Source organism: Cyprinus carpio, chromosome B3, assembly GCF_018340385.1.
Source record: "Cyprinus carpio isolate SPL01 chromosome B3, ASM1834038v1, whole genome shotgun sequence".
NCBI lineage: Eukaryota > Metazoa > Chordata > Actinopteri > Cypriniformes > Cyprinidae > Cyprinus > Cyprinus carpio.
In genome coordinates, this window is record NC_056599.1 from 4,670,846 (window position 1) to 4,684,198 (window position 13,353).

The following is a 13,353-nucleotide window of genomic DNA, read 5'->3' on the forward strand; positions in this document are numbered from 1 at the left end:
AGGACGAGGGCTTCTTGTTGGCTGAGAGCTTCTCTTGTTGTTGGAGTTTCCCTGTGCGTTTCCAAGGGCTGTGCTTTTCATCACTCTGGTGAAGACTTTCACTCCTTGCTTGTTGAGATGCATATGGTCATACATATGATGCGGTCATGTATCTTTGTGATGGGCGAGATGAACATTAGGGATGAGTGCACAGCTTCGGGAGAGTTCACACGTGGAACAGTACATCAGTGCGTGGTAGTAATGTGGACAGAGTTATTCTTGCCTCTGGGAAACATTGAGTGGCTCTGATTGCCAGCTCTCTGATCACAGGAGCCACATGGACCTTCATGGCCCTTAAATCATTTGTCCCTGTGTGAATTATGATGTGTTTATAGTTTTCATTCAGGTTTTTATCAGACAGGACCTGAAAAGCACTTTTTGTGTTTGGGCACCAGATTTTCTTGACCATCATATTTGGGAATAGAAGTTTCTCATTGACATATTTCCCAGGGAGTCGATCAGGACACGCGCCTGTGTTTCTCTCGGGTCCTCTGCAGCAGAGATATCAGTCTGATTTGCTGGTTCAGTCAAGCTGTGAGATTCTCCCTTCATTGCTAGTTGTTCAGCTTGAGGATTTTTCATGAGGATCTCTGGACACACTGATGGTTCAGGAGAAGACTCTTTAAGTGCTGGAACAGAATTTTGTTTTTCTTTCAAACTGTTAATGAGTTCATCCTTGGTGTGGAGTATTGACTTCAAGGAAGAGAGCTCCTCTTGCATTTCTGCTCTGACTTCTGTTAGCTGTTTTCCTAGTTGCTCATTACGATCTTTTGGTCTGATTTTCCAGAGGAGGCATCAGTGTTTGGATCCTTGTTGTTAACTCGTGTGGGATCATCATCTTCATCATCAGATAGTGCAAGTGTTTTTATTTCTTCAAATTCTTCAATGAAGACTTTGAGAGCAGACTCTGATCCTTGTATCATGACAGTGCCGTTTTGGTACAAGTTTAAGGTCAAAAATCTTGTTTCATTGTTGTTTTCAGTATTTTCAAATACTAGGATTTGTCTGCCTTTACAGATGCCTCTTTTCTTGGTGAAGGGAAAATTCTGAGAGAAAGCAGTGTGCCATAAAAGACTGTGTTCAGAGTAGAAGAGCAGGTTAGTGAGGACACTGTGTTCTCGGTCAGTGTTTCCTTCATCTGCTTCTGTCTGAGGAGGTGAACTCTTCTGAGGGGAGATGAAGGGGCGGGGCCAAGGTGCTGCTCTGGCCATGCTTGATTTACAATGTAAACAATCAACTGAATTAACTACCAGTGCTTTATTTATTTTCTCTTGGTCAGGATACAAAGTTATTAAAAATGAAAAATAAGTCAAAACATAGGAAAAAATAGCTTATACTGAAGAAAAGTATTTGTGTTGTTCCTCTGAGTAAAGGCTCACAGAGAGCTCTGAAATAGCAGTTTTATTTAAAATGTCTTTACCTTTCTTCTTCTGTAAGGTTTTTCTCTTAGTTGTTGTTTTTGTTGTTTGATGTTATCTTTTCCAACATGAACATCTTCTTCTGAAGACAGTTATCCTGTGATTAACTGTGATTTGCTTCTCCTGATCTTCCCTCAGAATCAAGTGTGGTAAAAAAATAATAAAAATTATCCAAAATTCAACAAAAGATTTGTCTAGATGTTGTTTTGTGTTGAATCTACTACTTTTTTGTAAAAAAATTTAAGGATATTTTGAAATATTTATCTCAATTTTTCTTAGTTTTTCAGGAGCTCAGCTCATGTCTGACCTTACTGTAGAACTGTCTCTCTCTCGATTCAGTTCAATTCAATTCAGTTAAGCTTTATTAGCATGATTGTGTAACACAATGTTGCCAAAGCATTAACATATATATATATATATATATATATATAACAACAACATAAATAATAATAAATAAAATCGATCTAAATAGATGAAAAGATAAAGTCAGTCAGTATGGAGTTAATCATGTTTAACGTCTAACATTGTGAATGGTTAATACATATTTTGCAGTTAGTGCAGCTGTGTTGTCATCTCCAAGTAAAAGGGCATTTTCTCAGTATCACTGAGTTCAGTAAATGATGGGATCAGGGCTTCAGATCTGGGGAGAATCGGCAGAAAGTGTTTCTCGTTCTCTCTCTCTCTCTCTGTGTGTGTGTGTGTGTGTGTGTGTGTGTGTTTGATGATTTGAGTTTATTCTCCAGGAGAAGTGAGTGATTTGATTCTTCAGTGATTTGAATCATGAAGATCTGTGTTCAGATGTGTCTCTGTGTGTCTCTCTTTATTCAGTCTGCTCTGTTTCTGTCAGAATGAAAGTGTTATTGATCAAATCATTCTCACACTCTTGTGTTTTTCAGTTTCACCTTCAGTCGTGAGGACAGTGATGTTAATCTTCATATTAGTGACCAATGTATTGATGATCGGCCTTTACATATTCACTCTGGGCAATAGAACAGGTACAGTAATACTTTTAATAATGTTTGTAGTTACAACACATTGATCTTACAGACCTGTCTCTGTGATGAAGACACGTGTGTGAGAATGAGACTCTTTATTTGATTGTGTTACAGATCCGATCGGATGGGGCTGTGTGATGGTGTTTCTGCAGATACTCTGGACTGTTATGTACTTCACAGATGCTACGTTCTACACTTTTCTCAGGTTGTCTCGAGGTACAGTATCGATCATCTTCTTTGATCATCTTCTTTGTCTGATGTTTTTCTGCATCACTTTGTGTTCATGTAGTTCACAATATTAAACAGCACAGGATCAGAAATATTAAGCAGGTCTGTGTGTGTTCAGAAAAGACTAAATAAATGAGTAAAGTTGTAAATCTGATTCCTGATGGAAACATCAGTTACACTGATTAATCTCATTAATCCAGTCATCATCAGATCATACAGCATAGTTTCAGACTGTAACAACAGAATATGAATCAGTGATAAACACAAAACTGTAACCTGTTACTGTCAATCCTCTTTAGAGAAAGTGCTCTGAACTGAAATGATTGTAATTCATGAATGTTTAAGAATACAGTCCTAAGATTGAACTCTTTTTAAAGAAGACACTCAGAATATTATTGCTCAAGTGAACGCACTAAACATTCAAAATATAACCTATATTTAATAAATCAGGTCTAACTCTAAAACTGATAGACAATCAAAGCTGAGGAGACCAAGTTCTCAGTGTTGAGCTGATATTATGAAAATTGAGTTTTCTGTGTAATTGTGTTCAGGCACTGTACTGTTTTGATGGATTCTCCTGTCATAAATTAATATTTTCTGTCACAATATCACTTCTATCATAAAACAGCGGCCAAATACAGAACCCTGAGTCTCAGAGCTTTGCAGTGATATGTGTTTTGCCAAGATTAGAAAATAATAATAATAATGCAGTAAATATTGAAAAATTGTAAACATGGCCGCTGGGTGAGGAGACCGCTGATTGGTTTAAAGTATAGTTTCTATGAAACACAATGTCCAATTACACAACAGTTTTACAGAAAGAATTGAGAGTGTTTCAGATTTCAAATGATAACTAATTTATGATGAGTACTAAAATATTGAATAGGAAAAAAGCTATAAATATAGAGCACACCAAGCAGTGAATCAGTCTCAGATGATCTGAATTAATAACTGAAATCAGTCATATCAGATTAAACTGTCAGTAAGAAATCAAGTAAAGATTGTGTGTTTGTGTTGTTTTCAGTGTGAACTCATTTTCTCTAATAATATTTAAGTTAATGTTGCTGAATTAAAATAAAGCACTGTTTCATTGATTATATGAGCACTGATGTCTGTATCATGTTGTATTAGTCTGATCTTCATGTTAATTGTGGATCTTGATCGACAGATTTCCAGCGTTATGTTTCTGTGTATGTGTTTGGATCAGTGGCTGTAGTTTTACTGAACTCTGCTGCATTAATAACTGAACTGATCCTCAAAACAGGTGAGTCAACTACATACTCTTTAATATACAGCATTTCATTTGAGCAAACTAACTTTACTAATAATAATCTCCATGCTAAATATACTTAAACATGTATTAATAATTCATATTATGAGCTGAAGTCACCTGTATTTATCTGGAGCAATTATTCTACAGTAATATGATTTTTCATCAGCTGTCAAGACTGAATTAATCTCAATACAGTGATGATAATATTAAGAATAAGTGTGTTTTTCAGTGAACGGTGATCGTATGATGGCAGATCTGAGGTTCATCGTCTTTCCTTCTGAATGTTTATTTGCTGTATCTCTGCTGATTTCTGGATTCTCAGGATCCAGTGAGTATAAACCTGACTTTCTGTTACAAACCATTAGATCACGTTTACATCAGATCAGCTGCGTGTCTTCATGTGTTTATTAATAACTGAGAGATTCACACGATACAGTAGCTGGACCTTATTTATCTCACTCTCTAATAATATAATAATAACCTGAGATTCAGTCACTCAGTCTCCATTAAAATCACTGAGAGAGGTTCAGTGTGAGCTTGGATCGACCGGATCAGTGTAAACCAGACCTCCACACAGCAGTTATTAAAACTAGAAGTCATTGTGATTTAGTTGAACTGAGAGTGATGTGATCACTAAAGTCTTTCTGTCTGTTCTGACCTCACAGAGATCGCAGGCTGTCTGAAGTCTTGTCAGGTGAGTGCTCAGGAGACTACTTCATGATAGAGAGTATGAGGATGTTACATGAATGATGTTTAAATGACGTGTCCTGTCCTAAACGCAGACCAAGGTGAGATCTATACGAGTCAGAAGATCATCACAGCAGAACCAGAGCACAGAGATGAATCCTCTGAATGCTGGAGATCAGGAGCGGATTCAGCCGGATTCAGTGCTGGCTCAGACATGAGAGAGAGATTATTATTATTATTATTATAACACACTGCTGTTTGATCAGAATCTCATGTGTTTCTACACTGATCCGCTGAGTTCAGTGTAATGATGTTATTCTCTGTTAATATCACTGTTTTTGCACTGAGAGATTGTATTGTGTGAGTGTTTACTGTTTGTTTAGTTTTTTTGTAAATAGCTGTAAATATATGCAGGCTGTGTTTTAGTGTGTCACAACACTTTTACTTTGTATATATTGAAGGAGAGGATGAAGTGGATGCCGCCCTGATCATATCCTTTCCTCTGATATGAATTATTTCATTAATATATTGTGTGATTATTAATCAAGTTATTGATCAGTATTTAACCACTTGGTTTGATGCAAGAGTGGAATGTGTAACAGTAAGCCTTTACAGGGCTGAGTCTATCTCCTTCCCAGGTCACAGGGCCATGTCAGAGACGTCAGGACGACCTCCCATCTATGTGAGACACAAGAGACTGGACAACAGACTGTGATATTAATGTATCTGCTTGATATTAAGAAATCCTGTTTTAGGCTGTACTTCTACTCTCTAAGCTGAGACTTGCATAGTGTGTGTGTAACAAACCATACTGATAAAATTCTAGCTAGGGCTAGACAGCCTTAACGTTCTGATAAGTTTTCTGCATATGTGTGTTAGTATCTGTCTGTACAGGGAGGAGCTCAGACAGTCCCAGGACAAACGTTCATCTGCTGATGTCCAGCGTATCAGATATACGTCTGTGGAGAGACGTATTGCGTCTGACCTCGGATCACTTGTCACCAAAATAGTTGTCAGAAGATATGGTTGAATCGTTTATATCCATATGTGGAAACTGTATAAGTTTATCTAGGTTTTGGAACCAATCAGAATTTTGTCAACTTATGCATTGATGCAATTAGTATCTTCTGTCGGGGTATAATTCTGGCTGATTTTGAGTTGTACGCAGAGCGGCCTACGAACTTCGAGAGTACTGAAGCTGACTTCTTCTGATGAAACTGCAAACCATGTTCTTCAGTAAATTTGTCTTTAATTGAACGCATCTCTGACTCCTGGTCTTCGTTCATCATATCTGGTCCTTGGGTTTTAACTGTAAATTCCCCTACAATATGTGATGCTGATTTGTGCTTTAAAGGGCTCATATGATGCTGCTAAGAAGAACATTATTTTGTGTATTTGGTGTAATGAAATGTGTTTATGTGGTATAAGGTTAAAAAAAACATTATTTTCCACATACTCTACATTACTGTTTCTCCTCTATGCCCCGCCTTCTGAAACGCGTCGATTTTTACAAAGATCATCGCTCCGAAAAGCGAGGTGTGCTCTGATTGGCCAGTGGAAAATACAGCTGCGCATCACAGGAATAAATTACATTTTAAACTATATTAAAATGGGAAACTAAATATTTAATATTTCACAGTATTAATGATTTTCTGTATTTTTGATCAAATAAATACAGTTTTGATGAGCATAAGAGACTCCAGTAAAAATTATTAAAAATCTGATTTTGAAAGACAGTGCATAAAAAGCTATATTAATGTGGCACTTGACGCATGCACACAAACACACACACACACAAATCAGACAAAGAACCTTGTTGTGTTTGGCCCGCTCCCCCGCGACTTTTATTAATAAAATAGCTTTGATACCGGATCGCTCTCTTTTACAGTCTATGGGATCGCTACATTATATTACTCAACAACGAGGAGGTAAAATCTCTGTTTTTAACTAATTAAACTCACAGCTTCAGTTTTGTTGAAAGAGATGCACATATGCAGGTAATTCACAAACGCAACTTTCATCTCTCTCTCTCTCTCTCTCTCTCTCTCTCTCTCTCTCTCAAAATTTCCATATTTGTTAGGTAAAAAACAGAGGACTAATATTAAATGATTTGCAACTTCCACATCTCGCCTCAATGTCTTGTTTCAGCGTTATAATGTAATTTAGTGGCGGCAGGTGCTGCGCGCGACCGGTACATATACAGTCAGACAAAACCACGTGCACAGTTATCAACAGCGCGAGTGCGCGTACAGTCGACACGACGTGGCGCGTCTGTGAAGTGCGCGTCATTGGAATCAGTAATGAAAGAGGCAGCGCGGTGTGTCTGTTATTTGGTTTGTGACATCCTTTACGGGAAACGCTGAATCGTCAGAACACCTGCACAAGGCTGCTCACAGCGCTTGGTCACGTGTCGCACCAGAACCGTTATCGGAACCGAAACTTAGAAATTGCTCACGGTTCCGGTTCTTTTCAAAAAACAGAGCCGGTTCTGAATAAGACCATGTATACAGTACATATGGATAAGAACCGGTTCTCGGTTCCCAGTCCTATAGTTTGAGGACAGAAACGCTCTCACCTGTAGATACCAGCTCTCCTCACAGTGTGCCGTTGCTTATGTCTAGCAGTGTCTCTTTTCCGCCTCCTACTGGACATTTAAGGTACTACACTTTATTTGCCGTTTACTTTCGATTTCTCTGAAGAACGTGCATACAGTTCCTATGGGTTATTGATTTAATTGTTTAAACCTTGGAAATATATGTCTGTAAGTGCTACATTTTATACTAAATAGTGATTTAATTGTTGTGTAGATTAAAGTAAAGTGTAGATCAGGATTATTGTTATATTTGTTATATACAGACATGATTCGCGTTATTGCTTGCGTACTTTGTTTTTGCTTACTGCTAATTGCTCTTCTGTTTGTATATGATCTCATCTGAATATAATTTATTGGCATGTGCATTACTTTAAATAATGTTAAAAGGAACTATGTACAAAACCGAACTGTAATGTTAAGCTGGATGTGTATGTAAAGGTGTACATAATGTTCATACATATTTTTCTTGTTTGTAGTTTTACATAAAAGAAGTGAGAAGAACAATCACCAGTAAAGTCACTAAAGTTATGAGGACTGCTTTCTGGAGTTCTTTTCTTAAAGTGTACGCTCTCTGTTAAGCCTTTGCTCCAGCAACGTAATTGGTCAGAACAGAATACACAGTCAGGATTGAGTGATTCAGTGAATCAGAGGGAAGCTTGAACTCACACCCTCCGTCAGTCTCAGTCTCTGCTAAACACCAGAGTATTTTCTGCCATTCAGACTGATCAACTATCTTCTGCTCCTGTCTGTACTCCTCCAATTTCTTCTTCTTCGTGTATTTCTTGGTTTCATCAAATACATTATTTGTGAAGTGCATCCCTCCATTTTCTTTCACCCTCGTCTCTATTTTACTGCAGAGATCGGGGAACCCGGCTTCTTTGAGTTTTCCACTGAATTAATAAAATTGTGCAGTCCAGGAGAGGTGTATGTTTAATATTTCATTCTGAACCTCCTTCTGACTAACGTTTACATTCAGAAATCCAGGTGTGTCAGTCCGTCTGATCTTCCTATCGTTCCTCTCACTAGTTTCAGAGTTGTACTGTATTATTGACTGAAACACATTTCTCTCCAGGATACTGTTTCCAGTGGCACTTCTTCTGACTCCAGTTTTTCCCACCAACACAACCCTGATCTCACATATCCTCTTATCTGGATCTTAACTACAACCGAAAGATCAAATCACTCATCACAGCCATGCACTATATAATTAAATCTCATTACACTGTCTGTCTGAATGCTGGATATGATTGTCAAAGCCACATAGGAGCTGTTTTTCCCTCTTGTTTATATACTGTATCTGATAGAAGCTGTGTAGGAAGTGGGGTCCGAATTTGTTTTGTGATGATGACCAGCTGCATGTACATTTATCTCTTATACATATTCTCAATAAACTGAGTTTTTCCATTTTTAATTTAGATGTACATTTAAGGAATTTGCAGATACTCTTACATGACAAATAGCAGTGCCTAGTTTAAACACATAGTGCTTAACTTATATTTGCTGCAGTAATGAAGTCATTTATAACAAGACAATTTACAATTGACAAAACTGAACATGCTGCTACTCCTCTTCATTTCTCTGTGATATATTTCCCAGTGCTTCCCTGTCTTCAGTCTTCTGCCGTGCTGAACCTGATCATCTGTTTCACTCCTGTGATTGAAACTGAAAGACTTGTTTCTTTCACAAACTTTAGCTTCACACTTTTTAATTCTAAATACATTTTTATGAAAGGCTGTATAGTGTGAACACAATCACAAATGTCAGGAGCGACGTGAAGTCTTAACTTGCAACTTTTTTTGTGTTGCATTCTGTGTTGATCTTTAATTTAATATATGTTTGTGTTGCCCTTTCATTTTCATGCAAGTTCCACACTGTTTGCTCTTCGAAGCTTTTGTTAAAAAAAAAAAAAATTCACCCAAGCTATAACACCATCACTAAACAAGTCTCCAGTCTTCTTATTTTGTTGATAAACCAAGAGGGTATGAACCACAGGTCTTGTAATCTATTATTTAGTAGCAAATAACAGGATCCATGTGTAGGCATACATGCAAACTAAGAAAAATAACCAAGCACAGTGAAGAAATGTCAGTTTTAAAACTCGTTGAGTAATGGGTCTTTGGCAATTGTCAGCAAATAATTCATTTACTTAGTCATATTTAATTGCCGACAAGAAATGTTTTATTTAGGGGTTGTATATCATGTGCCACTGAAGACTGGAGTAATGATGCTGAAAATACAGCTTTACCATTACAGGAATAATGAAATACGTTATATAAATTGTATAAACAAAAAATATAAAATAAAATATTAATTTTAATACATACAAATTATTTATTTTTTTCAATATTGAATATTTTGTGAATATCTGTTTAGCAAATCAAGGCAGCTGTGCTGACCATAAGAGACTTCAAGTTATACTCTTCTCATTAAACACACTTTACAGCCAGAAATGTCTCCTGTATACAGGGGCGTGTCCAGGATTTTATACTTGGGGTGGCAAAGAGGGGGCAAGAGCAGAATGAGGGGTGTCAAATATAGATCAGTGTTTGTCCTCCCCATATATTCTCTTCCCTAACACCAGTGCTGGGGAGTAACTAGTTACATGTGACTGAATTACGTAATTACAAAATAAATGTAAGTGCAATCTGTGACAGTTACTGAGAGAAAAAAAAAGTATGATTAAATTACTTGTGAAAATGTTAACGATTTGATAAAAGATTTGATTGGTTCATTTCTTAACTGCATTGACTGCTCTAAAATACCAGGCACCAATGTTTCAGGAGTTTAGTACACAGAATAAGATGCATGCTTATTCCTATTTGGGTTTGTGCATATGATTTTAAGATGAACTGTTTTTTCTTCCTCAAGGCATTGTTAGATGCCAGTGTTTCCTGTCATAGCTGTGAAAAGATTTGATTTTAAAAACAGTATCATAGCTATCAAACTATTTCTTGTTATGATTTTAAACCTGTATTTAACCAGAATGATTAGAATTTAACCAGAATCAGATTGATCTCAAAGTAAAAAAAGGTGCTAAAGTCTGATTTTGTGGTGGCTGTGGTTTAAAATTAAATGATTATAATCTTAATTTAAGTGATGAGGGCTTCTGAAAGTCTGTCAATAATCAGAGTTGAGTTCTACTGTAAGCTTAACCCTGCCTGCTTTCAATGATTCAAAATGACTAACAGGTGAAAATATTTTACATTTAGAAACATAATCAAAAAGTAATCAAATGTAATCTGTTACAATACTTTAATAAAGCAATTGAAATAGTTACACTACTTATTACATTATAAATAATGTAACCTGTAAACTGTAACCTATAACCTTCCCAGCACTGTCTAACAGTAAAATCACAGAAAATATTCTGCAAGTCAATGGAGAAAAGTGTCAAAGATTCATGTATTCACTTGCCCTTTCCACTCACTTATGTATATATTTTCACCTTATGCTGTTGGGTTTATAATTAGACTTTAGAAAATCACTATTATGAAATTTTAAAAATAATTTTTGTGAAATTTCAGCACTGTTTTGTATTGAAGTATGAAGAGTATGAAGAGTTGAGCTGTCCTCATTTTAATGCATTAACTGTCTATAACAGTAATTACAAAGCATGAGTGATTTATAGCTACTTAATATTTTGAGCTCATTTAAAATTCTAAAAAACAAAAACCTTCTTTGTTTATCTTTTGATTATTTATAAACTTTTATTAAAGAAATATGTAAAATGTTGCTCATCTGAATCATGGGTTTGATCGAGAAATGTAGGCCTGTGTGTTAAATGCAGTGCAGTTTTCTCTGGATAAGAGTAGCCTAAACTTAAGAGCCCTTGAGCAGATCTGATGAGACCAAATGAAGGAATTAATGAATGAATTGTAATAATAATGATGATGATGATAAAAGAAATAAAAATAAAAATGAATGTGTTATTTTCTGTTCTTTAAGTAGGCTAATTGTGCATTAAACAATTCAAATGTAATCAGAATTAAAAGTTAAATCTGTCATTGCAGCTTCTTGAAGATACAGAGCACAGTAAAATTACATTTATGTGAATGCATTTGTGAGAGTGTGATTACGAGTAAATTAGTCCTGTCTGTCTGTGCAGCGTCTCTCTACTAATAGTGAAGCTGTGGATTTTGATTACTTCAAAGCACAAATAAATTTTCGCTATAACTTTTCTGTTTCTAAGTATCTTTATTGACAAATCGCAGGGCAGCACTGACAGTATTGTTTGTTTCTGTGTGTGAGGGATCCGTTATGTGTCTGTTCCAAAATTAATTGAAGCTGAAATAATACTGTCCCAATGAAAATCTCTTGTCTTCCTGATTGCACATGAGATTGTATTGCACTAATAGAAATTACACATTGGAATAAATGTTACATTGTATTGTATAGTAAAATCATCAAATCCTTCAACACTTTAACTTTTTTTTAATAAGTAGACCTGTGCCATCCACAGACATATTAACTGCACTAATTTACCCTTGTGCATAATTTTTAAATTAAAGTTACTCTGAGGTCCTTAGAGGACAAAAAATGTTAAAAACTGTCATAAATTTTTTTTATGACATTTTAAGAAACCTGCCTCCAAAGCTACAGTACTGTGAGAAGTTTTAGGCACTTGTGTAAATATGCTTTAAAGTAAGGATGCTTTCAAAAATATTGTCATAAATGGATTTTTTTTTTACCAATTAACTTCTATTAACTAAATCAAATCAATATTTGGTTTTTAATGTTGTGGACTGGTTCAGATGTCTTCAGCATCAGTCGTGATGGTTTGAGGAGATGGTGTGGAGGCTGGTGGATCAGAGGAACAGAGACGGTGAAGGTTCTGGAAATCAGCTTTGTGCCTCGTTCAGTTTGAGCTGATATGAAGAATGAGCCGTGATGTAGATTCAGACCTCAATCTCAGGAGCTTTGAACTGCTCAGATTCCTGCACTGCATGAGGATCATCAGATCTGACCTTCATCAGTGTCCTATAGATGCAGGAGATACAGCACATGTCTCAACATCCATCTGTTTCAGATCCAAACTGTTCACGTGATTTAGTGAAATGAAGGTAAACTGAATTGAATAGAAACTGAAGAGGTGATTGATGACACAGTCTCACCTGAAGATCCTTTTACGCAGCAAGAAACAGAGAAATACCAGAACAATGATGATGAAAACAGCCAGAAGCCACCACAGCTGATCTAAACAAGTTATCAGATATCACATCAGCCGATCTATAACGATTAATCAATATTAGAAAGAGATTTAAAGCTGTGAATGTTGTACCTGAGTACTGGAGAGACGCTTCATTCAGGAGATCTTCACAGTGATCACAAATATGAGTCAAGATGAGAGAAAAGAGTGAAAGTGGATCAGATCTGCAGTGTTTTATTAGTGAATAATCAGACGTTTATCAGCTGAACCTCACCTGAGTTTGGAGTCGCTGCAGTTTCATTCCTCACTGAAAAACACATTCACAATCATCATGATTCACTTGAAGATTCACACAAGATTCAGTTCAACACAGAGTTTATCTCAATCAGGACACACTGATGTGTTTCTCAGTTTCTCTCACCTCTGAACATGGTCTCACGACTGGAATGAGACTGAAATGAAGGAAATAGGTATTAGAACAGCATTTTAATAATACATTAATATTAAACAGATGAATGCAGAGAGAGATTGGGTTGATTTACTCCTGAAGCATCACAGCGGATCTCATGAATCAGATTCACACAGCGAGACGTGACGAGACGATCAGAAGACACAGAAATCACAGGAGCAATCAGTGTTTGAGGATCTGATGGATCTGCTATCTTAAGTCCATCCTGATCAAATGAAACAGACGAAAATCATATAATGTGTGTGTGTGTGTGTGTGTGTGTGTGTGTGTGTGTGTGTGTGTGTGTGTGTGTGTGTGTGTGTGTGTATCTCTGTGTGTATAATGATGTAGTTTGAGTTCAGAAACACACTCACCTGTAGATACCAGCTCTGCTCACAGTCAGGATTATTAGTTTGATTCATTATAACAGACAGAATCACATACACAAACCCCGCTGGAGTCTGAATCTCTGCACACGTCAGATTGATGATGTCCATGATTCAGTGCTGAAAGAAAGTGGAAAATA

General features: G+C 36.5%; 2 protein-coding genes across 4 annotated transcripts in view; one reads left to right on the plus strand and one right to left on the minus strand.

Annotated features, from left to right (window-relative positions):
* LOC122136711 overlaps positions 1 to 5,901 on the plus strand; it is a 102,158-nt gene extending 96,257 nt beyond the window's left edge. For 2 of the 3 annotated variants that reach the window (XM_042721165.1, XM_042721166.1), the window contains exons 15-20: positions 2,354 to 2,452; positions 2,567 to 2,668; positions 3,849 to 3,944; positions 4,183 to 4,281; positions 4,619 to 4,647; positions 4,736 to 5,901. In XM_042721165.1, the coding sequence (XP_042577099.1) occupies positions 2,354 to 2,452; positions 2,567 to 2,668; positions 3,849 to 3,944; positions 4,183 to 4,281; positions 4,619 to 4,647; positions 4,736 to 4,858 (548 nt within the window). In that variant the 3' untranslated portion in view covers positions 4,859 to 5,901. The remainder of the gene's footprint in view (positions 1 to 2,353; positions 2,453 to 2,566; positions 2,669 to 3,848; positions 3,945 to 4,182; positions 4,282 to 4,618; positions 4,648 to 4,735) is intronic. The other variant, XM_042721167.1, reaches the window with a different exon arrangement.
* The window catches only part of LOC109070911, a 172,745-nt gene that overhangs the window by 145,501 nt on the left and 13,891 nt on the right, over positions 1 to 13,353 (minus strand). The window lies entirely within an intron of this gene.